Source organism: Mustela putorius, unplaced genomic scaffold (genome assembly GCF_011764305.1).
Source record: "Mustela putorius furo isolate JIRA1106 unplaced genomic scaffold, ASM1176430v1.1 tig00000129_pilon_pilon_pilon, whole genome shotgun sequence".
Taxonomy (NCBI): domain Eukaryota; kingdom Metazoa; phylum Chordata; class Mammalia; order Carnivora; family Mustelidae; genus Mustela; species Mustela putorius.
The window spans coordinates 41,321,135-41,345,663 of NW_025421290.1; the positions used below are offsets into that span (position 1 = coordinate 41,321,135).

Below are 24,529 nucleotides of genomic sequence, written 5' to 3' on the forward strand. Positions count from 1 at the left end.
AAGGCCTAGAATAGTGTCTAGCACACATACTATGCGATAAGGACTGTAAAGAACAGGCAAAAAATCAATGAACAACAGCAATGAGCTCCAAATTTGCCTTTTTGTATACAAATTACCTTGCATGGTGACACTGGGTGAATTTCCCTAGAACTCCATTTATATTGTGCTACTAGACAGCCTAGCATTCCAAGAGCAGCCTTCTTACTGTACCTTCTATACCCCCTCCTGTGTCTATGCTTCTGTATGTAATGCTGGCCACTCCTAGAACTGTTTCTCTTTTCCCCACTGAATTTCATCCATTGGTGCTTTAAAACACACGCCAAATCCCATTTTCTCAGTTAAATGTTCCTTATAATTTCAGCCTGTACTGACCCCACACTTTCCTACCTGAATACAGCAAGAAGCTCTTTTGAGAAAACAACTTTTGCACTTTCCTCATTACAGGCACCAAGTAGATGTCAATAAATAAATGTGAATGTTCATAGGGTGGAAAGTTCGGAACAAGAGATTTTCAATGATAAAAAGCATCTGAATCACTCTATCACTCAGAAATAGAGTTAAATTAGATTTAAATCTAATTTAGTATGATTAATGCAGCACTAAACTTTTCTACCAAAGTACCTCTAATAAAAGAGGCCCATAAATTCGTATCCCTAGTAGTCTGGGGAGTGGATGGAGTATGAGACAAACTCATATGTACAGAAATTCTTTGGAAGACCCATGTTTTATCTTAAAATTTATACAAATTTTCTATTGTGCTTCATAATACATTTCTTTTCTTTCTGAGTTTTCTTTTTTCTTTTTTTTTCCCTAAAGATTACTTATTTTAGAGAAGGAGAGAGCAAGGACTTGGATGCACTTTAACTAGGGGAGGAGCAGAGGGAGAGGGAGGGAGAAAATCCCAAGCAAACTCCCCACTGAGTGTGAGCCCAACACGGGGCTCGATCCCAGGATTCTGAGATCATGCCCTGAGCTGAATCAAGAGTCAGCTGCTTTACCAACTGAGCCACCCAGGCACCTCATGACCATTTATTTTCATGAGAACATGAATCCCTTCACACGCTTTCTCCCAAGTATTAACTATAAAAAACTGCCCTCTTCTGAGACTTTAAACATCTGATGTCACCACACACCCCAAGAAACATGCCAACCCCTGTTTGAGAGGGACTGAGAACAATTAATACATGTAAAGTTTACAACAGAAGAGCACTACTTTAGTTTCTTGTGATTTCTTTTAGTGATGTTCCAAACTGGTATGTTCTCTTGGGTTTACAGAGGACCCACATTCCCAGTTTACAAAGCAGTGTGCTGGGTCCCCAAACAAGCTTGACAACTAGGAAATCCCAGACTAGCTCATGTGGCATGACCCAGGGAGGCCAGTGTCCTCCCACAAAGGGTCCAGCATCACATGGCATGGTGGGGTTAAGAAGACTGGCTCTCCAGGCACAGATTAAAAATTAAGAAAGGCAGCAAAAAAGCATGATTTTCAAGGTGAGGTTGTAGGAGGGACATAAAAGAGTAAGACAGACCTCACTTCGTCATCTAGCAAAGTGTGAACAGGGCTGGGAGACACTTTCTTCCCGATCCGTCTGTTTAGACTTGCACTGGCGACGTGCAGGCTACTGAGCACTTGAAATGTGGCTACTGTGACCAAGGAGTAGGAAGTTACATTATATTTTTAAAAGTGACATTCAACTCAGTTATTCGAAAGCTTTGAAAAAGGATGTCTGGAAAATCTGGGTATACGAATCTACTTTTCCAGTTACAAATTTTATGAAATCTCAACACAGATTACTTCCAATGAAAATCAAGCATCCTTCCTGAGACGAGCTGGAAGTCTAAAACAGACTCCAGATTCCAGAGTCTTAGTCCAAAAATAAGTAAAATAGGCCAATAATTTTTAAAACTTCAAAATCACCTGTTGAAATAATAACATTTGGATATAGCAGGTAAATAAAATATATTCCTGGGTCAAAACATATTGCTAAAATTAATTTTACCCATTTCTTGTTACCTTAAAAAATATGGCCATTAAAAAATATAAATTAACATATGGCTTGCATTTCTATGCTATACATTTCTATGTAACAGCATTTCATTTAGACAATGGCTTTTAAAGAAGAATCTCTCTCTAAAACAAACTGCACAGCCTTCTACTCCCAAACATGGTAGTGACCAATCAAAAAGGGATTTGATTTCTACCAAAGCTGTATGAAATCCCCAGCACGAATCAGCACGAGGAGTGTTTCAGTTGTTTGGGGGTATTTTCTAAATGGGAAGAGATATCCCTCCCAGTTAGAGTCAAATGTTCTGCACACCTAAACACGCAGCCTTCAGGGACCATTTTCCCAGGAAAAGGCTGCAGATCTAGGCCTCTTTTGTTGGAGTTTCCACCCCTTCGCCTAGAGTTCTGGAAAAGCCTTTGTGTTAGCAGCCAGGGCAGCAAGGACCCACGCTTCACAGGGCCTGGGAGCGAGTCCGCACACAGAACAGTGAAGGGCCCCGCTGTGGAATCAGACTTAGTGCATTACAATCTAACTACCTAGTCCCACTGCTTAAACTCCCTCATCTGAAAATGGGGATTTTTAAAAAACAGTACCTAAGGCATGGGTTTTCAAACTTAAATGAGGTACCCCACATCAAGCGCCGAGCATTGTGCTGGGCTTATCACCAGAGGCCAACACGTACATGGGACGGGTGCACGGAAGGTGGCGGCCTGCAGGAGTCCGCAGGAACCTTTATTTGTTTCATGCCCAGAAACTTGCTCAACTTCTGCAATTAACCCGCCTGACACCTAGAATTAGACGGGTGTGGAGCTCACAACAAACCAGTTATCAGTCTGCGTGGGCCAGCTTCTGGGTAGGTGGCTGTATTAATTCAAAAACAAATACCCCAAATTAACAAAGCCTAATCTTCCAAATTTTAGGGATAGGAAGACAGGATAAAAATCCATACTTTTAAAAGGACAGATTCATATTAGAAACATCTTGTTAATGCCAGAACAGCCTTCCATATCTTCTTGGTACTCTGCCCACATCAACCCAGCAATTCAAAGGCCTCTTGCAGAGACGCCTGAATTCTGATACTCATGAGACCAAGTCAACAAGGAGCACGGGAACAACTCCATCACGGGCTTACTAAGGCTGAGAAATGCCTCCAAGATGGCAGTCAGAAATGTCAGCATGAATCAAATCGGTCCTGAGCAACGGTCTGAGCTTTTTAAATAATAATAATTAAAACCTTTCTACTTATTATGATCATCATTCTCTGCTCTTGCCACACCAAAAGCAAAGTATAATTAGCAGTATGAGTAATTAGTTGGTGACCAGATGGTATGGATGAAGGACACCACCTAAGGAACAGGTACAAATGGAAACAAAACAGCAGGTGTCTAGCCAACGTGTCTGGGCAATGTCAACACCGTCAGGTGACATCTTCATGTGACTTCAGCCATCTACACGCACAGTTTAAAGACAAAAGTAAGTATTAATGGACTTCCCACTGCCACTTGAGAAAGCGGAGCTGGAGGGGGCCCTCGGTGCAAGCGCCACCCAACACCCATGCAGCCACAGCCGTGGTGCCAGTACCTGTAACAGACCCCGTCAGTGCAGGGGTTGTGGACACGCACGATGACAAACACGTGCTGGAAGTGAGAGCGGATGTTTTTGGGGCTGAATGGCTGTGCTCCCGGCTCTTGGAAAACAATTGTGACAATATCATTTCCAATGTGCCGCTTCCGTAGGAGCTGAAAGAAAAAATAAGCAAACAACACAAATGACGACACTCTGCATTTTCCTCCCAACTCCCTTCTGTGACTGTATTTAAAACATTTATTATTAATCAGGACATATTAAGGGAGGTAATCGACACAGTTGCTGGCAATATTTTAGTCTGTCTTAATCCCTCCCAGGAAGAATACAGAAATGAATATTCTGAAATTTGCATAAAATATAGAGCCCATTCAGGACCAAACCAATATCTGGCATATTATGCCAAGTTCCAGCCTCTCCAAATTCTGTTTCCATAACAACAGTTTTGTTCCATTTTCACATAAGAAAGAAACTTGCCATAGGGAAGATGTGTTAGAGAAGAGAATGGCTGAAGTAATTACAATGCAATTTATGTTCTGGTTGAATTCAGTCCATTTAAAGAAATGTGGCTAAGGTGTTTTCGAAGATGCTTTCTGTATTACCTACCAGCTGGGAATGCAGACATTCCTAATATTTCTAAAGTGGGTTAAATTTCAAGTTGAAGCAGCTTTTTTAATTACAGTGGAAGCTGCTTAAGGCCACCTTCTGTTTCACATTCAACAGCATTCTGGAAAGGTGGCTTTCAAATTCAGGCACCCCAAGTCAGGTTAGGTCAGCGGTTCTGTCAGAGGGGTTTATTAGATAGTTTAATTAAGCAGTATGAAAAAAAAGTTGAACAAAATTTGCATTTCTCATTCATTATATAGAGGTTCTGTCAAGGAGAAAAATAACAAAATATACAATTTATATCAACTATCTATAAGGTATAGGCTTACATTTGTAAAACTTTTTTTTTTTTTTAAATTCTCCAGTGACTTTAACCTACACAAATTATATACCAGTAAAATCAATGATTTAGTATTGGCTGCCAGCTGGGAGAAACAGTAGCCTTTTAGATTAGGGATGAGAATTGGGAGTTAGAATGTTCCAGAAATGTACTTTTTTTTTATTATTAACACATAATGTATTTATTCCCCAGGGGTACAGGTCTATGATTCATCAGTCTTACACAATTCACAGCATTCACCTTAGCACATACCCTCCGCAATGGTCCATCACCCAGCCGCCCTCTCTTCCCCCTCACCCTCAAGCAACCCTCAGGTTGTTTCCTGAGATTAAGAGTCTCTTATGGTTTATCTCCCGTTTCAAAGCATCCCAAAATTATCTTCTAATGAGGCCATTTATTTTCATTTCTAAACATGATACATTATTGAATGTTACAGAAATAAAGGCTGGTCTGTACTGATTGCTATAAAGAACTTACCCATTATTAAACATTATTAATCTACTCAGGATCTTGGGCATGCCAAAAAAAAGAAAATGCAATTTGTCTATGTATTACATCATTGATGTATACATACAATGATGTCATTGTCTTTTTGATGCAATGTCATTCTTTCTTCTTGCTTGATATGTAACACTAAAGTCTTAGTAAAGGACCCAAACAGAAATAAATCCACTTATCCATCTCACATTATATATAATGAAAGACATTATTTATAAATAAATTCCTGCCACAAGATTTAAAAGCTATGTTCTGTTTGTTTTTTCTAAGCCTAAAGTGATCTACATAAAAGAAATAAATTCTCTAGGTAGAGAATTAAAATTTCTTAAGATGTAGCAGTACCAACTATTCTTTCACTCTGATTTAGGACCATAATAACACTTTTGCCTTGACTGCGCCTCCAAATTAAATAACTTGGATAGATGTCTATTTAAATACCAACTAATGCTGCTCAACACACTTCAACTCATTTAGGAGAAATAAACAAGTAACTGAATCTTGTTAACTAATTTTTTATCCTTTCATATATCTTACTTTCTCTGCTGAGTAATCAGGTAGAAAGAATAATCCTTTAAACATCACTTGTGAACATCCTGAAATTTTTTGTCTACTTACTGGTCAGAATAAGAAAAGTACATTTTCCTTACCATCATGTTTTCCTCTTTGGGTAATCTGGAACTTGGACTTTGCATTAAAAAACTGCTATCAAATTCAAGATCATAGAATTTATTCTAAATAGATTTATTTCAGATTTATAGGTGATTCACTGCTTTGCCTCCTCTCTTTGATTCCTTTGGTAATTATAAGAAGCAAAATTTCATTACCTCGATTTGTGATTTAATCAAACCTGCAGTGATGAAGTGTTCGATTAGATCTCTGTTTGGTTAAATTCTGGAAGAGAGGATGTGATTCATTCTGCAGCTGGCCTGTGTTCTGTTAGCACAACAGTTGACAATAACAAAATCTAGATCCATTTTAAGGTCAGAAGTAATTCTGGACGGCTTGTGTTTATAACTGCTATCGAAAGGAGAAGGTGTTTGCTCTCCAGCTCTTTTAAATGTCAGTTTGGTATCATTTATTTTGACATATTTTTTAAAAACAGCAATAACCACATACTTTCTAAAACAATACTGCCCGTTTCCCTTTTGCTCTGTGACAATCTGCCACTTCTAGGTTTCTTCATTTCCTATGTCAACCACCACATTTTAGTAATAGACATTGTGCTTTTAGATCTTTTTAAAAAGAAACTGCGTATAATGTATACAAAGGTAATTGTTTTTTATCTTCTTTGTGGTCTCCTGATTAAGGTTAAGAAAATACCTTTTTCTGAGATCTCACTGACATTTATTTTGGTTTTGCTCCCAGTTAGGGTACCAAACCTCCTCTGAAATCTGCATGACACATCAGTACTTTCCTACTTTGTACCTTGGCCTCTTGAGATGGAATTCCACCCACTCATACATGGTCTCTGCAACCCTGCAGGGTCACCTAATCACCATGATTTCAAGTTGTTCTCTTCAGATTCCATGAAAACCTCCGTCCCCGCGGGTGAAAAGCAAGTGATTAATTCACAAAGCCATCCAGCTGGCTGTTAACCTAGAATTTGTGTCTCTTCATTTGTTTTCAGCTCATTTGCTATTCGTTATTTCCGCAAAGTACAAAGCTTCCTGCTGTGGTGACAGGTGCAACATTAAATTCTGGTTTAAGATTTTACAAACTTGCCACTCGGGCTTCTGGGGGAGATGAACGAGGGTGAGGAAACACAGACAACGCCGGGTCGGTCTCTTACCTGCTGCTTGTTGTTCGGCGTGTACGGCAGCATGGTGGAAACATGGAACATGATTTCATAGTCTTTGTATGTTGTGTACAGAGAATGGGTTCCAGTGGAGTCAGCTACAGTAAAATATATATATATATAATGACGAGATGACTGTAATAGGAAAAACAGTTCACTTACGGAAAATATCTTAGAAAAAAAAAAGGAAATGGTTTAGAATGAAAAGGTGTTAGAATAAGATCTAGTATCAGTGTTTTCTTTTTAAATTTAATTTTATTTATTTATTTGTCAAAGAGAGAGAGAGAGCAAGCACAAGCAAGGGGGAGCGGCAGGTAGAGGGTGAAGCAGACTCCCTGTGGAGCAGGCAGCCTGATGCGGGGCTGGATCCTAGGGTCTGGGATCATGACCTGAGCTGAAGGCAGCCACTAAACTGACTGAGCCACCCAAGGGCCTGAGCATTGGTGTACTTAACCCATTTTTTGTATCTGATTCCCTTTGGTAGTCACGTGAAGCCTATGGGTCCCTTGTCAGAATAGTATTTGTAAATGTATAAAATATATATGATTACAACAGAAATCTATTATACAGCAAAATAGTTATCAAAAATACTTTTAAAATGATACTAGATTTCTCTAAAAAGTTTTAGCAATTGATCTAGTAACTACTGTCTCTGAAGTAGTGATGTACATAAGTAATATTTTAAAGAGTCTCCAAAAAAAATACAGTATAAAAATACCTATGCTTTCTACTTGCAATAAAATTATAGGTAGAACTTAAACAATTAGAGTTTGTTACCTTCAATTATTAAGAAAGTGCTAAGTTTTAGGGGATCAGTGAAAATAAAGGTAAAATTATTTCCCATCCAAGTTTACACACCCCTGAATTCTACCCAAACATCAGTCGAAGAACATCTTTTCCAATACTTCTCATTTAAGCAAGAGAAATGTTCTGTTCTTAAGAAACAGATGGAGATTTACCAAGACCGTAAAACTGAACAACAAAGGTATTCTAGCAATGTCCAACAATGTTTTAAGACCATTCTGCTCTCACCTTCCTTAAGTCAACAGCAACCCCTTCCCACTTAATCATTAACAACTCAATTGCCCACAAATAACTGGAAACCAGAGAAATAAGTCCAATCAAAAGGGAGCATCTTTAGTCTTAAAGGCCCTGGACGCATTGACTGCAAAATGACAGAACTGTGTTCATCCTGGGTAAACTCAAGCCTCCATCAACCATACTGCTGAGGACCAAAATGCTCAAGTGCATTTTAGAGAAGCTGCAAGACAGAGCCCCTGGCATATACCAGGAGGCAGTAGTTCTCAAATTTAGCATGTACAGTAACATCTGGGGAGTGAGTTTAAAAGGCAGATTCCCATGCACCACCCCCAGAAATCCTGCTCCGTGGGTATGGGGCTGGGTGAAGGAATCTATTTTAATAAACACCCGCAGGGCGACTGTAACCCAGGAGCTCCACTGCCCTTAGGCGCTGCTCCAAGAATAGACTACCACCGTGGTGCCTCGAAGACAGACTTGTAAGAATGTTGTAGAGCCTGGAATTTCAACCTCAAGCTTCTCAGAGGACCTTAATTTTTGAAGCTAACGTTAAATGCAAAGGGTTAGAATTAGAAGTAAGATAAAAGTGAAATAAAGCACAGACTACTCTTCTAACATTGTAAAAATAGGGACCAACATATAACTTTCCAAGAAAAAATATCTTCTAAGTCCTAATGACCACCAACACAAAAAACTACAAATCACTATAATAAATAATTGAACTAGCTAAGATGGATCTTGAATATGAAGAACCTATCTACTGTTAAGGACTCCTGCTATAAATAACTCTTGAACTGATTAGTACATTTTAAAACCTTAAAGTGAATGTGTCAGCTTTGACGTGTACTTACATGTGTTTCAAGTCAATTTTGAGCAAAATTAATGAACTAGAAAAGAGACTGTCATCTAGTATTCATGAATTACATTGCGCTTTTTATGTCTGTCTAATTCTAAAAGTATTACTGCCAGAGAAGATAGCTGATGTGGAAGATAATGTGGAAGGTCATCTGCTTTTCTACTTCTGGCCCATTTTTGCTATCTTTTCTGCATGCCTCATTTATGTCATGAATGCTGCTTGACCAGCCTTTTTCTGGAGACTTCTGGAAATCCCCAAGTTTTGCTGATAATTTTAGACAGTTTAAATAGTTTCAAAAGTTTCAGAGGTGAAATGAGGGCCAAAAAAATGACATTTTCCTTTCTGAGAAGGAAGGAATTCCAAAATCCTGAAAATACTATATACATACCAGAATTGCTAAACTTTATCAGAGAGCATGGAAAATGAATGTTTGTTATATTTTCTTAAAAATAAAGCATCCAATGTTGCTATTGTGGCATTTTTAGCGACCTTGAAACCCTGAAACCATGAAAAATTTAATAGCATGACAATCAGGAAAATGAAAGTGACAAAAATCCTTTTTTCTCTGGCTGAAGAGAATATATATTAAAAAATTTCTAAAGGGAAATATGCTTTGAGAAGAGGGGTGAAAGGAAGATAATGCTCCTTCATACTTGTCAAGGGGCTTTAAAAGTTAAAAAGTAAATTCAGGCATCTTATGGGTCATCTTGATAATCACATGATCTGTCTCCAAATCATACTACCCGCAAGTGACGGATACCCACTAATAAAGTCAGAGAAAGTAAAATTTCTAATATTCAATGAAGATGACAGGCAGTACTGAATAATTGAGGAATGGTAACAGTATTTTTCTCAGCCGCTTTGAAAAAGTGTAAAACACACGATCACATCCTACATTAAGCATTTTGATTGAGGATGGTATGAACTGGTTAATGAGTTTGTAGAGCAGTTTCAGAGACAGTCAGTGTCATAATCACCCTTGACTGCTCGTGTAGACTCAACGCCTTGACTTCTCCGTAGTCTAAAGCTTGGTTAAAAAGGTGTCTGTGTACAAATCTGAATGAGGGCAAGTAATCAGACTGTTATAACAACCATTTCTCAATCACTGAAGATGTATCAGAGTTAAGAAAAGCTCGATGAAGGCAAACAAACCTATGCAATTTAATTTCAGGAAAGTTCCTGGTTTTAAATATTTATGAACACAAGAGAAAAGTAATCTCATTAACTAAATGCATGTAGGCTAAATAAAGTCAACAGAATGAAGAAAGCTTAAGCTCCCTTAATTAAACATACTCACCACTACAGAACACATCAAATGCAAGATGAAATCAGATAGCTTATAAGTCTCGTTTTTATCCCTTTATTTAATTTGAAATACAATAATCGTCAGTTGGCTTCTGGGGACTATCCCTTGATGTCCCATCCCCAGATGTCCCATCCATGCAACCTTGTCTTGGGGTATGGGGAACGCAGAACCCTGTGCCCACAAGCACAGCCAGGGCCAAGTACTGACATCTGGAATAGCAGCACATATTCGAAAGGACACACACTTCTGCCTTTGTGGTATGATTTCACTCATTCACTAATGAAGTATTTGGGGAAATCAAGAGTTCTAACTGCTCTGGCATCTATCATGTTTACTAATAATTTTTCAAGGTATGTTTAGTGGTGGCCTTTACTTCAGGGACAGGATCAAGAAAAGTTTGTTGTCCTGCCCTTTGCCATGACAGGTGAGCCCATACTGTATCAGCTCGAGGCTGGTGCCAGTGGATACACCTGGGACTCGAGGCTTCTCAGAACCTCTAACACTTGGAGATGTGAGGAAGGAGGAGACAGTGGGGGCTGGCACTAAGGAGTCAGCCACTACAGTTTTCTGTCAACAACTCACTTGGCAAGACACCTGCAGTTACCTGGCTTCTCATTTCGGAAGTAAGATCTGAATTTGAATGACAGTAGCATCATTTGCTAAATGACCACAAACAAATCACTCCACTTCTCTGTCCATCGATATTCTCGCCGCTGTGAGGATTACATGAAATAATGTACATGAAAGTCCTTGCCCACAAAAGATGCTCAGGATGGGCGGAGTAGAATTTAGAATGTTGTACAGTGGAAGTAAAAGAGGGTAGTTTTCTTAAAGAGGGACCTTTACATACTTTAAATTCTTTGCCAGGTGCATTCCAGGAATGCTCAAAGGAAAAACCTTACAGTGTAACACACAGAGTTAAGGAGGTGAAAACAGAATCCTTTACTTCGCTCATCCATGTCTGCAACTCCAAACGGACTTTTGCATATGCAAAAGCATTTGAGGTGAGCAGTGTTAGTTTCATCCAGTTCCCTATCAAAGTTTAAATATTTATTCCAAATAAAAGACTTATTTCTTTTGGAAAAAATTTGTTACTCTTCCAAGACCCTGAATCTCAGCAGCTCTTGTAACACTACGGAAAAATGGGGGAAGTGACAGGCACTCACAAACACTGCAGCAAATGAAGGAAGGTGAAAGCTTCGGGGAGTAATGCTTTACAAAGGGCTTCTAAAGTCGCCCATGTCCTGCCTTGTCAAACAAGACTCGCCCAGGAAATGATTTCCCTCACCCATATACACAGCTAAAAATGAAGGTGGCCTCCCGCTTCCAAACAACAAATTGCTTGGTGGGAAGTTTATTTTTGCATTTACTGTAGTGTGAGAGGACGGTAATTATCTAGAGGTTATGTCATCCAAATGAGGAGACAAAGTAAGGAAGAAAAAAAAATCCACCACCGAAAATGTCTTCATTGTAGAACCGTTCCAACCCCTGACACATCTGTAGCTTGTTTGTGAATAAGACCTTATTTTTGAACCAGGAAAATGGACTTTGTATGAAAAACTGGGAAAAACAAGAAATGGTTCAAAAACTCCATCAATTCTTCCTAAAATCTGAATAGAATCGTAATACATAACAAGCAGAGCCATTTCTTGAGATGGCTTGGGTAATGTGAGCCCAAGGGCTTGAGAAAGGGGGACACAGCCACGAGGCAGAGCTCTGGGGTTTGTTGTACTTAATTCCACATTAATGCTTTCTCTGAACACGTCGTTAACCTCAGCATTAGGATCTGTTCTACCTCCCTCATGCTTCCCAGCCATCTAAACTTGGGCACGTTAATGTAAAGAAGCCAATTCTGTGTACCTGGCAAGGCCTGTGAGAGTTGCATGAGATGGCAAACATGAAAATATCTGGAACTTCCACTTCCACCCGTAAGAGTATTTGGTACAGGACTTGTTCTCCTGTTATAAGTAACTAGGAAAACTGACAAAATATCTGAAACAAATTTTTTCAGGCATTTTATAATAGGCAGGGATGGATAGTGATCTCAGAGGAAAAAAGAGCCAAAGAAGAGGAACCCTCTGATTCCCACCAGGTTTTCCACTTGGAGGTGCTTTTGGAACAAGAGCACAGAGTATGGCTTTGAAGGGGGAAACCAAAACACACTGGAGTTCAAGAAGCCCGAGGTAGCTGATGCTTGCTGGGCAGAGTACCAAAGAGGAGGAAACTCCACAGTGAGAGAGGTTCAGAATTCTGCATAAGGGTCCTTCAGTCTTGGACTGCACACACAGAGAGTAAGATTCCAAAAGCCAGGCAAAGAAAAACTATCAGGGGAGTGTGCAGCATAGTGACTATAGTTAATAATACTATATTGCGTATCTTAAAGTGTCTACGAGTAGATCTTAAAAGTTCTCATCCCAAGAAAAAAAATTTTGTAACCTTGTTTGCCAACACGTGTTGACTAGACTTACTGTGAGGTAATTTACAATATACACAAGTAATGAATCATTACATTCTACACCGGAAACTAACAGAATGCTATATGTCAATTATACTTCAATAAAAGAAAGACAGAAAAACTATGAGGGAAAGAAAAACCAGCAGAGAATTATGAAGAAAACAATTCTCACAGTTCACATAGGCTGGAAGACACTCAAGTCCTAACGAGCCACAGGAAAGAGACCTCACTGCATCTGTGGGTATTCAGACACAAGAAAAGTCATGCCTTAGAATAGAGCTAAATTAGAGGGCAAAGAACAGCTCTAGGTACGCTTTAATAAAGCTTAAGAACAAGATTCACAAAGATCAAGCTGTTTTGTAAGTAATGTATCTGTCCACCAAAACAAAACTCAACAGTCCTTTTACAGAAGACAACAAAATCTGGACAACCATAAAACCTTCGCAATATACACTCTCTAATCAAAAGTAACCAGAGACATGAAGCAGTAAAATATAACTCAAAAGCTGGAGAAAATCTGTTAAATGGAGACCTCAAATGACAAGGATGAGAGAACTGGCACACAAAAACTTTTAAACAGCAATCATAGATATCTTCAAGTATTTAAAGGAAAACGTGAACCTACAGAGGAGAAAGTGAGAAATATAAGAAAAGAGGACCAAATGCAATTTCGGCCCTGAAGATGACAATATCTGAAATGAAAATTTCATTGGACTGCATTAACAGCAGATTAAGACACTATGGAAGAAAAGAAAAACAGTGAATTTGGAAGATATATTAAGAGGAATTATCCATATGGAAGCATAGGGAGACAAAAAAGTTAAAAAAATTAAATTAATAGAGCCTCATTTACCCATAGTATGCTGGTGAGTGATCTAATGTATGTGTAACCGGATGATTCAGAAGATGGGCACAGTAAAAATTAAGAAATCAAGATTGACAATTACTATTTTTATTTGATGAAAAGCAAATCCACAGATCCAATCACATCCAATCACTGCTGAATGTAAAGGAAACAATCCTTTAGGAACAGGGAACTGGACAGCTTTCTCTCTCTCTCTCTCAGAGGAGGGAGGTGCAGAGGAAGAGGGAGAGAACGATTCTAAGCAGGCTCCATGCCCAGCGCAGAGCCTGACTTGGGCTCGATCTCACAACCCTGAGGTCAAGACCTGAGCTGAAATCCAGAGTTGGACACTTACCCAACTTAGCCACCGGGGTGTCCCAGCATTTTCTCATTTTAATGATTATATTGAAAGAAAGGGTTTCCTGACCCAAAATAAAATTGGACAAAATGTGGTGAGATGACCTCCTAGCACACACAGCAAACTCTCATCCCTGGGTGCACCATGGCCAGGGAGAGGCTGCTGAGGTATGCAGAGGCTGGTTTTAATCCTGTCAGCTTGAAGTAAGAGAGATAAATATGTAAACTGCCTCTTTCGGGGCTGTAGAATAGACATACTTTTGTTGGACTTCTGTTCCCTGGAGGAAATCTGACATTCTGAAAGGGCAGAAAAAGAAATTATGGACTCTTCCGCTCCTCAGTTTTGCTCTGAAAGGTTACATGGGCCTTAAAGGAGGGCACACAGCTAAGAGGAGCCTTTTCCTGCTGAACATTCCAGAACTGTGAAAGAGTTTACTAATCGAGGCTTGTCCCCCTCAGCCTTCACCCTTACTAGGATTTGGAGGCAAAATATGCACAATGCTTATCTAGTGTCTTACTTAATGCCACACTGCTTATGCATGGTCTTGCTATCCTCACTCTTGCTATTCTCATATTGCCTTTCATCACCCAGAGGCAGCAGGGAGTGTGTGAATGCATAAATCGCAGTCCAATTTCCAATCTGGCCACTCATGCAGAGAATCAGGGTGTTAATAGTATCCACAATAGCTGAACTATGGAAAGAACCCAAATATCCATTGACAGATGAGTGGATAAAGATGTGGTGTATATATAGTATATATATACAATGGAATGCTAATACACATACATACGAAATATGGAATATATATATATGAATATATATGTATACAATGGAATATTAGTCAGCCATCAAAAAGAATGAACTCTTGCCATCTGCAGTGACATGGATGGAACTAGAGGGTATTACGGTAAGTGAAATCAGTCAGAGAGAGACAAATACTGTACGATCGCAATCATATGTGGAACTTAAGAAACAAAACAGATGAATCTAGGGGAAAGGAAGGAAAAATAAAATAAGATAAAAACAGAGAGAGAGGCAAACCACAAAAGACTTTTAACTCAGAAAACAAACTGAGGGTTGCTGGAGGGTACGGGAGGGGGGGATGGGGTAAATTGGGTGATGGGCATTAAGGAGGGCACTCGATGTAATGGGCACTGGGTGTTATATGCAACTGATGAATCACTGAAGTCTACTCCTGAAACTATGAATATACTATATGATAAAAAAAAAAAAAAAGAACAAGGGTGCTTATTATATTCTCTTCCCAGACCCTTTCATATAGCTCTTTGCAGTGAGAATAATTTATATAACACAACAAATTGGGACAATAGGACTGAAGCGTATAGAGCAAATGTCAGAGTCTCTGGAAAAGCAGAGTCTCAGGGCATACTGAGATTCCACATTTCATGCAGTTGCAAGCAGAGTATGGAACGTTAAAATAATATTTAAGAGTTGAGGCTATTTATGGGCTTTAATGGTCTCTCTTGCATGTTGTTTCCAAGTTGGCAACAGCAAAACCATGGCAACAGGAAATTCTTCCCTGCAGTGGAGTTTATGAATGCTTTTCTGTTTTCATGACTCAACTCCTTATTTAATTTCCTGTACAGAAAACCGGAGAGATTACTACAGACTACAGTACAGATATGCTCACCCAAAGACCCTCTCTAAGCAAAACAGGTCACAGGTGTCCATGGATGGATTTTGAGATAAAATTTAAAACTGCCTCCTCACAGACACATAGCAGATGTCAACCTACTCTAACCTAAATAGATACTTGAGAACTTAACTACTTTATTAATGACTAGGGGAACAGGAGTGTACATGTATGTTCATATACTTTGTATGTTCGTGAGCCATAACTAAAAATCCCTGCTCCATCATTGTGCTTTCAATCACCGAATTTCAGGAGCCAAATTGATACCAAAGTTAAGAAGCCTATTTTCTCAGGGATTCAATTAGACTCTGAACAATAAAAATAGAAAATAAGCAAACAAAAGCCCTCACTATTAACAGAATACAAAAATGAGTAAGAAAACCGTATGAAGACTGACTGTGTAGATAAGCACGAGGATCATGAAAATAAAAAATTCTAGAGCTTACGACCAGATGGTTTGAAGATTCTGGAATTTTCAATCCCTCTTAACATTCAGCTAAATATAGGGAAATCTGTGCAACACTATCCAGAAGCCATCCTGCATGACTTGCACCACGGCTCTACTACTCCGTCAACACTTCCGATAACATGATTTTCTTTTTTTTACCAGTCCGATCCTAGCTACTTTGATTACAGTCTTCAATTGTTTTGGTGCCACATCCTCCCTCTCTGGCTTCTCTCCCCTCTCAGCAGCAGTGTTCTGCAGTAAATGGCCATGTTGTTTTATGGGCAATTTAGCAGATGAACATCAACGCAGCAGGAGGGAAATAAGCCTAGCAGGAGAGTATAAGTATTTCTTACTTTTGGTGTCAAGCTGTGCACGATACTTCTCAAATCCTTTGAGCCGAACACGTTCTCCCAAGAGCTGAAGGAATTCCTCAAACGCCGGGCCGGCAGATTCATTGTTGTACATCTCTTCTTCAGTGCTCTGCCCAGCTCTGCAGTACATGACGCCCACCTTCTGCTGATAGTTCAGCTGGGAAGAGAGGCAGTACAGGGCACGTAAATGTAGGCAGGTCCACCATGCCCCATTTTGATGCTCCTAACACCTGTAGGGCACAGGCCCATCAGAAAGCTAATGTTTCTCTTCTCTTGAAATCCTTCTGTTTTAATTCTTCTGTCTCTAATCCAAAAAATACAGCAGAACGAGCATTTATACCTGTCATCTTCACAAGTTAAGAGAAAGGGCCAGGAAAATGAATTAACACTTTCTGTACGACAAGATCATGCACCCTTAGAAGGGAGGTTGGTACTTCAGGGAATTTCTCTGAATGGATTACAGGGTACAAAATGAGACTCTAAAAAACAGCTTGACAACAAAAGGTAGTGCTTTTTTAATCATCCCCCCCTTTAGAAAAGGGGAAGTCTTTATAAATTTAAAAGCAGAGGTTCACTTTACAAAAGATACTTCAAAATAAATATTGTTTCACACTAAAAAGCCCATAAATGTACTGGCGAATTTTTAGGTTTTTTTGTCATTGTTGTTGTTGTTGTTGTTTTGGTTTGGTGTTTTGTTTTTTTTTTTTTTTTTGTAAAACTGGAAAAGATTTCAATCTCAATGCCACTTTTCCAATATACTAAAGTATAAACCTTAGTTATAGCTTTGTCAGAGCATTAACATCATCAACAATACACTTTTCAAATATTTTTTCTAAACGATGAGTGTTTGAACAGAAACTTGAAAAGGGGTTTCATAATGGCAAATCAGCTAGTGGCAAATATTCCCTCCTCAAAGACAGTTAAAAAAAAATCATTCAGGAGATTTAAATATGATGTAACATTAATCAAAATATTTACTCATCATTGAAAAGTCTAGTCATTCTGCAAACAAATTCTATGGTGATATTAGCCATTTAAGAAGACATTAGGGGTTTTTTTTCTTTTAAGATTTATTTAATTGAGAGAGAGAGAGAGCCCGCGCACACACATGAAGGGGGGAGGGGCAGAGGGAGAGGGACCCAGAGACGCTCAGACTCCCGTTGAGCGCGGGAGACCAACCTGGATTCCAAGACCCCGAGATCATGACCTGAACAGAAACCAGGACCCCGACACCCAACCGAAGGAGCCACCCAGGCGTCCCAAGACATTTAGTTTTCAGTATAAAAACTCAGACTTTTAATTCCCCAGTGAAATCGAGACACTCCATTACTGCCTTTGGCTTCTTTCCAGGGTGACACTGCGGCCAGCGCATCCGTCAATTTTCACCTCCCAAAGCAAAAGGGGAAAGGGAAGGGGAAAGATTGTAACAGCTAACATTTACCAAGTACACACTCTACACCAGTCCCTGTTTGATGTTTAAGAGTTGATCCTCACAACAGCCCATAGAGCAAATATTATCCCTTTGTGACAGATCAGTGGAGCCGGAGAGTGGAAGAGGAAGTGACCAGGGAGCAGGAAGAGGCACAAGACCACAGACTGGGTGCTGGCTCTCCTAAGTACCACCAACAGTCAGCCAGGCTTGAATCCACAGCCCCTGACTTGCAATTTTGGAGATGAAAGGGAAAAACCAAATTTAGGCAAACACATGTGGCAGTATCACTTGATGGGGCTGACATAAATATTTTTAATTTATTCCATGTTATATGAATATTTACATTTTTCCCCTGTGGAAATATTAATGTGATTGTGGGTGCTGTCTCAGTCCCAGTGGGCATATTACCATATGGTATATATATTCTTTTGTCCTTCTAAAATAAGGACATTTCTGAATTCTGAAACCCACCCAGCCCCTACCATTTTACATAAGGGACTGTGAACCTGAACTGCTCTTCCAACTTTCGAAACCAAGTGATTCAGAACAGTCATGAGGAAATGTCACAGGGGCGACACTCTCACTTGCTTTCCTCCCTCCACAGCACACTATCTCATTGACGAGGAAGCACCGCAGCCTTAGTAGGACGCCCAGAGTCAGGAGAGCTCCTAGCAGTGACTCTCCCTCGCTCCAGCGACCCCAGCAGGCAGAAGGTCAAGTGCCAAGTCAGAAACTTGCCAACAACCAGATAGAGTAATCATGGCATATCTTCCAAACAGCACTCAACGTCACATTATTTCTACTTCACTTAAATCATTGACAGAAACATATTCAACCTAGTTCCTTTTTTATATACCAAATGTAGGTAAAACGGAACAGAAGATGTCAGAATAAAGCCTCCTGCACACCGCTGACATGTCTCCCCTCTCTCAGCCAGCCTGCTTCAAGTGTCTGGATGTGGCTAATGTCCGCAGGGTGACTCCCACAGGTAGGGATCTCACCTGGGCCTTAGAATTAATCTGAGTATCTACCCTATTAAGTCTCAACAAATAAGAAGTTGTGGTAGGCTCTGTGTCAACTACAAAAGAAGTCCTTCATGTGGCCAGATCTCTACTGTCTCCCTGCAGGAAGGGCTATCAAAGAGAGGAAGGCATGTGGAGAAAGGAAGGGGTTTTGAGTTATTTGCTGTTTGGCTCTGTGCCTCCCAGATCAGCCTTTTCAGGCTACAATGTAAAACAAAAGTCATCCTGTTCAAGAGAAAGCATCAGAGTGACACTGGATTTGTGGATGGCTTTGTAAAACTTCTCAGATAAAGGCCTAAGATTTCACTGTGCAAAATTCAAAAGGATTCATTTCTATAAAGAAAGGAGTTCACTACAGAGAGAAGTAAGGAAACTTCCCCCGAAACCACTGGAGGAGCTGAATCCGAGGACAATGAGACAGTGTGCCGCCTCCTTCTGATGGATTTCTCATCCTCTGGTGAACTCCACCGGCAGCTCGGAGAACAAACTGGCATCTGCTGCTTGTGAAAAGAAGGAGCCTTTAAGAGGATTATGAAATTTGTTCGAATGTCAGGTTTCCTCCAGTCTGAAACTGTGCCAAATGTCACTGCTCTATCCTCTAATGTGACAATCTGACTGTATTCGTGGTTTCTACTGCAATTAAATCAAGGTAGGTGGTATTCTCCGAAAGCAGGCCCCTCCAATCCTTCGTTAGCAGCCCTGCCCCCTGCCAGAAGAGAGGAGCTGGGGAAGAGGAGTGAGGTAAATAGAACACAGACCATTTCAAGAGAAAGAGCACATGTACACGGAGGCGGAGCTATGGTTTGGGGTTGTGAGTCGTTAGGAGGTTATATAAAACAGCACTCTTCTTTTTTTTTGAGACAAACACAAACACATCTGTATGGGTTTACATACATGAATATATAATCCTTCTGTGTCCTTCTCAGAATAGAGTTATGAGGACACCGGAAGCCATCCTGGGAACAGGCCTGTGTTTACCCACAGTTTGGGATCCTCACTTTGGTTAATCTCAGGGCCATGCTATACAATCCCATGCTTGCACATCAACGGCTGACAGGGAGCCTTCTGGAAGCATTTAGACCCCCACCAATGTTTCTACTATAACAAGGAATGATGGTCAATCGAACAGGGCAAAGGTTATATTTGACATGAAGGTCAATAAATCAGAGTGTCCTTAAAATCCACCAAAGTGATATGGGCTCTCAGAGCTAGGAACCAGCAGTAGATAAAATTGCTCTTCCTTTAATTAAGTGGAAACTTCAACACAGAATTAAAGAAACAAATACAAACACTCAGAGCCCTGAGTGTCTGCAAGGAAGGATGATAAAGTCAGAACCCTCCACCAACAAAAACATAACTGAGTAAGCAACTTCTCAGTTCTGCATTTCCACCTCTTCTTGCCTGGTGTCCCGGCCTCAGCGAGGCTACTGGGGCGGCAAAGACCACAAGACAATCCAGTTTTGAAATTCTTATACAATCTTTACATTATTTGACTTAATCCGGAAATTTCAAACCATCGGTATGAGTCATGGTATTTCACTGTGAGGTGGTTCTCAGACTGTGGGCCATGAAGCTGTGAGGGGGCCTGAGCTTTGCTCTGGGACACAGATATTTGGAAGTAGTCTGATCCTTTCAGTTCTTGCTTTTAAACTCCGTTAGGCCGTACAACAGTAATGTCTAACTTAAGGATAATTTTGCCCCACTACTGAGGCAAAACCATGCTGAGAGGATTCTCTGCCATGGGAACTAGGAGGTTCTCCAGTTGACTTGGTAGAGGCAGAAGCTATTCCTGGCCTTGTGGGAGGACTAAGGATTTGCCCCCGTAAACCTGGAAGGTGGTTCTCACCCCGGACTCAAGTTGTTTCCTCAAATGCACGCACTTACTAGTACTCATTTCTGCAAACGCTGCCCCCTCCTTGGTTTCCCTGGACTAAGCTGTACGTCTGACTTGGGAGACCGCTGGGCTTCCACAGACACCCCCCAACCCCTCACACTCCAGCCCTGTACCGGAGTCTGCAAACCCTTCAGGCAGGAAGCTGGTGTGATCTCTCTATCCATTTAACTTGCTTTCTACCTCCCAGAGATCACTGTCCTTTGCTGCCTAATGCCCCAAATCCTAAAAACCATTGTTTCATTGTTTTGCCTAGTTTTTTTTAAAGTTGTTTCAGATGAAAAGGTAAATCCAGGGGCGCCTGGGTGGCTCAGTTGGTTAAGCAACTACTTTCGGCTTAGGTCATGATCCTGGAGTCCCGGGATCGAGTCCCACATCAGGCTTCCTGCTCAACAAGGAATCTGCTTCTCCCTCTGACCTCTCCCTTCTCATGCTCTCTCTCTCTCTCTCTCTCAAATAAATAAATAAAATCTTAAAAAAAAAAAAAAAAAGGTAAATCCAGCCCCTCTTTCTTAATCTTGGCTAGAAGCAGAAATCTGCCTTGAATTTTTAGATCAACTTTATTGGCATATATTTCTGAACAGCAAACTGCATCTGTTGGATTTAATAAGTTCTAATACACCTGGTACCACTATCAAAATACAGAAAATTTCCATCATTTCCGAGTTTCCTGGTTCCCATTTGTAGCCCATCCCTGTATCAACTCAGATGATCACTGTCCCCCACCCCCAACTATAAATTACTTTTCCCTACATTTTTAAAGAATATTTTTGTTGAGTAAAACCCACTGTGAGAGTTACTCTTTGGCACTCTAGAAACCTGTGCTGGCTTCTACCTTTTCTTTAGGCTGCAGAGCCCAACAAATGGTTGATTTTAACAGGGGAGAACCCGAATAGATAGATTTCTAAAGAAGACAAACAGGTGACCAAGAGACACATGCAAAGATGCTCAATGTCACTAATCATCAGGAAAATCCAAGTCAAAACCACAATGAGATATTACCTCAGAATGACAAAAATCACAACCATAAGAAATAGCAAGTGTTGAGGAGGATGTGGAGAAAAGGGAACCCTTGTGCATTATTAGTGGGAATGCAAATTGGGGCAGCCCCTGTGGAAAACAGAATGGAGGTTCCTTAAAAAAATTAAAACAGGACATATCATATGATCCACTAATTCCACTACTGTGCATTTAACCAAAGAAAATGAAAACACTAATTAAAAATGATAAATGAACCCCTATTATTATTGCAGCATTATTTCCAATAGCCAAGACACAGAAGCAACCTAAGTGTCCATTAATAGATGAATGGATAAAGAAGATGTGGTACATATATACAATGGGATATTACTCAGTCATAAAAAGGAATGTGATCTTGTCATTTTCAACAACACAGATGGACCTAAAGGGTATTGTGCTAAGTGAAATAAGTCAGAGAAAGACAAATACCATAGGATTTTGTTTATATGTGAAATCTGAAACAGACCAACACACGAAGCAGAAACAGACCCATAAATATAGAGAACAAACCAGTGGTTGCTCCGAGTGGGGTGGGAAAGTGGGAAAGACAAAATGGGTGAAGGGGAGTGGGAGGTACAGGTTTCTAGTTATGCAAAGAGTAAGTCGGGGGGAGGAGAGGTATGGCACAGGGAATACAGTCCCTGGTACTGTCACAGCATTGCAGTGATAGATGGCAGGACCCTTGTGAGCACAGAATAACGCAGAGACTCGCTGAACCACTGAGTTGCACACCTGAAACTAACATAACATTGTGTGTCAGCTCTACTTCAATTAAAAGAACCAACAAAGATATCAAACTGATCACTGTGAGCTGATGCTCAATCCTATAACCTTGCTGAACACACTTCCATAGTCCTAGGAAGTTTCTGTAGATTCTTTGGGGTTTTGTACATAGACTACCATGTCACTGAAATAGGGACAGTTTTTTTTTCTCTCCTTTATCTGTCCTTTTTTTCTTTCCTTTATCCATTTTTTTTCTTTTCCTTTTCTTGCCTTATTGCGCTGACTAGAACTTCCAGTATCATGTTAAACAGCAATGGTGACAGTGTTCTCGCCTTCTGAACACTAAGTCTTTCACAGTAAGGAGGATATAAGCTGTAGATGTTTTCTGTTAAGTTGAGCAAGTTCCTCCCTCCTTCTCTTTTTATAATGAATAAACCACTGTTGTTCCTCAAATCCCTCGATCCTTAGCCAATGTGCCTCCTTCGCTCCACTTTGCAAATTCATTTTCTGTTTGCTTTATATACAGTGCATAAGGCTTTTAGCTTTACTTAGCAGGAAGAATGGGCAAATAATAGATCTACTCTGTATTTCCAGAAGCAAAAGTACGAACTTACTTTTAAAAACTATTTTGTCCAGTGTTCCTGGTTATTCTAACTGGGTAAGCTGGTCTGGGCAAACCATTCTGTCATTACTGGACGTGAAGACCTTGTTCATTTTTCAAAATCCTCATCATTCACACTTACAGCATTTAACATGATGAATCTCTTAACCACTTCTTAAAAGACTCATCGCTACACTATCCCCTAAAAAGAATGTCAAAGAGACTGGAAAAATTCAGTGTTGTGGGCAAAAAATGCCATTTAGAAAATTAATCCTCACTGGAAATTACTAACAAAAATAAAATCACTTTTAAAATGACATGGATACTGGTCGGAAAGTTATTTTAAAAAGCTGACTGAGATGCTGTCAAAATTATTTTTATTTGTGCACAGACATATTCTAAGCTATTTTTACCTTGGCGTAACATAAAAAATTTTTATACAAACATGCAATAATCTTCCCTAATGTGCAAAATTTCTCACAAAAATAAAAAGCTTCATATTGTATATTAAATTGATAATAAATGTACCTGGTTTTGATTTGGCATTAAGACAAATTTCTATTATACAGAAAAAGGCTCTTCATTGCATCATTGTTTGTAATAGGAAAAGACTGGAATCAATCCAAATGTCCATCAATAAGGGAAACTGATAAATTATGGTACAGCAACACAAGAGTATTATGTAGCCATAAAAACAATGGGAAAGCTTTCTTAGATATTGATATAGAAAGATCTCCAAAATTCATTACTCAGTGAAAAAAGAAAGTGTCCACAGCATGCTATATTCTGTATCAGGAAAAAAATAAGACTCTATATGCATATATGATGTTATCTGTATAAAGAAAGACAGACTATATAAGAAACTAGCAAAAGGGTAACAACTATGTAGGAAGAGAGGGGAGGAAATAGAACAGAGTAGTAATGGGATCCCTCAAAGTAAACATAATTAGTTTGATTTCTGCACCATTTGAAGATATTAGCTAGTTAAGGTAAGTCCTGTAGGAAAGAAACCAGTTTAGATTTTTGTTCTAAAGCTGAAATTAAAACACAATCCACAATTTAAAGCCAAGACTGAGATACTTGCACTCCATTACTCTTTCTGGACTGTGAACCAAAGAATCCCCACTGCATGACTTTACCATGCTCAAATCCATCCTGCAAACTGTGGTCCCACCACAGCCAACTGCTGTGCTAATCAGAGAAGCTTCGCACTGGACAGGACTCCAGCCAGACATCCAGCCCAGCCTCAGCCCAGCACAAGAGCATGGATGAGCCAGGGCAGAATCCTTGTGAAGAGATGAAATAAAGCTACAAATGCCAGTGCCTTCTTCCCCTGGCCTGATGATGGTCATGTGTATTTCCCTCCTGATAACAGACATATAAGTCCATGAGCAGTTTAGAACCAAAGTGGTGGCCATCTGAATTTAATTGGGTACTAGCTGTTATCATAATCTAAAAGAAGAAGAAAATCTCAGGAATGGTAATTGTTCTGCCAAAGCTTCATTCATATAAAAGGGGTTTTGGGAAAGATGTTTTCCTTATGGTTTATTCTTCAAATCTGGTTGCCTGAATCAAAGAAGAAAGTGGCTGGTCAAACTCATTTATCCTCAATAAAATAATGCAACGTGGCAATGAATATCCTCTGTCAGCACAGAATTTCATCCATATCTTTAATCAAAGA

The 24,529-nt window shown here is 39.8% G+C and overlaps 1 protein-coding gene across 5 annotated transcripts in view; it reads right to left on the bottom strand.

The window, feature by feature from the left end:
• Positions 1-24,529, bottom strand: part of SIPA1L1 (signal induced proliferation associated 1 like 1) — a 135,241-nt gene that overhangs the window by 78,851 nt on the left and 31,861 nt on the right. For all 5 annotated transcript variants that reach the window (XR_006604606.1, XM_013057455.2, XM_013057457.2 and 2 more), the window contains 3 exons: positions 16,142-16,316; positions 6,824-6,927; positions 3,588-3,745 (listed from right to left, as the gene is read on the bottom strand). Coding sequence is in view for 4 of the 5 variants with exons in the window: in XM_013057455.2 (XP_012912909.1) it covers positions 3,588-3,745; positions 6,824-6,927; positions 16,142-16,316 (437 nt within the window). In the remaining variant the exon portion in view is untranslated. The remainder of the gene's footprint in view (positions 1-3,587; positions 3,746-6,823; positions 6,928-16,141; positions 16,317-24,529) is intronic.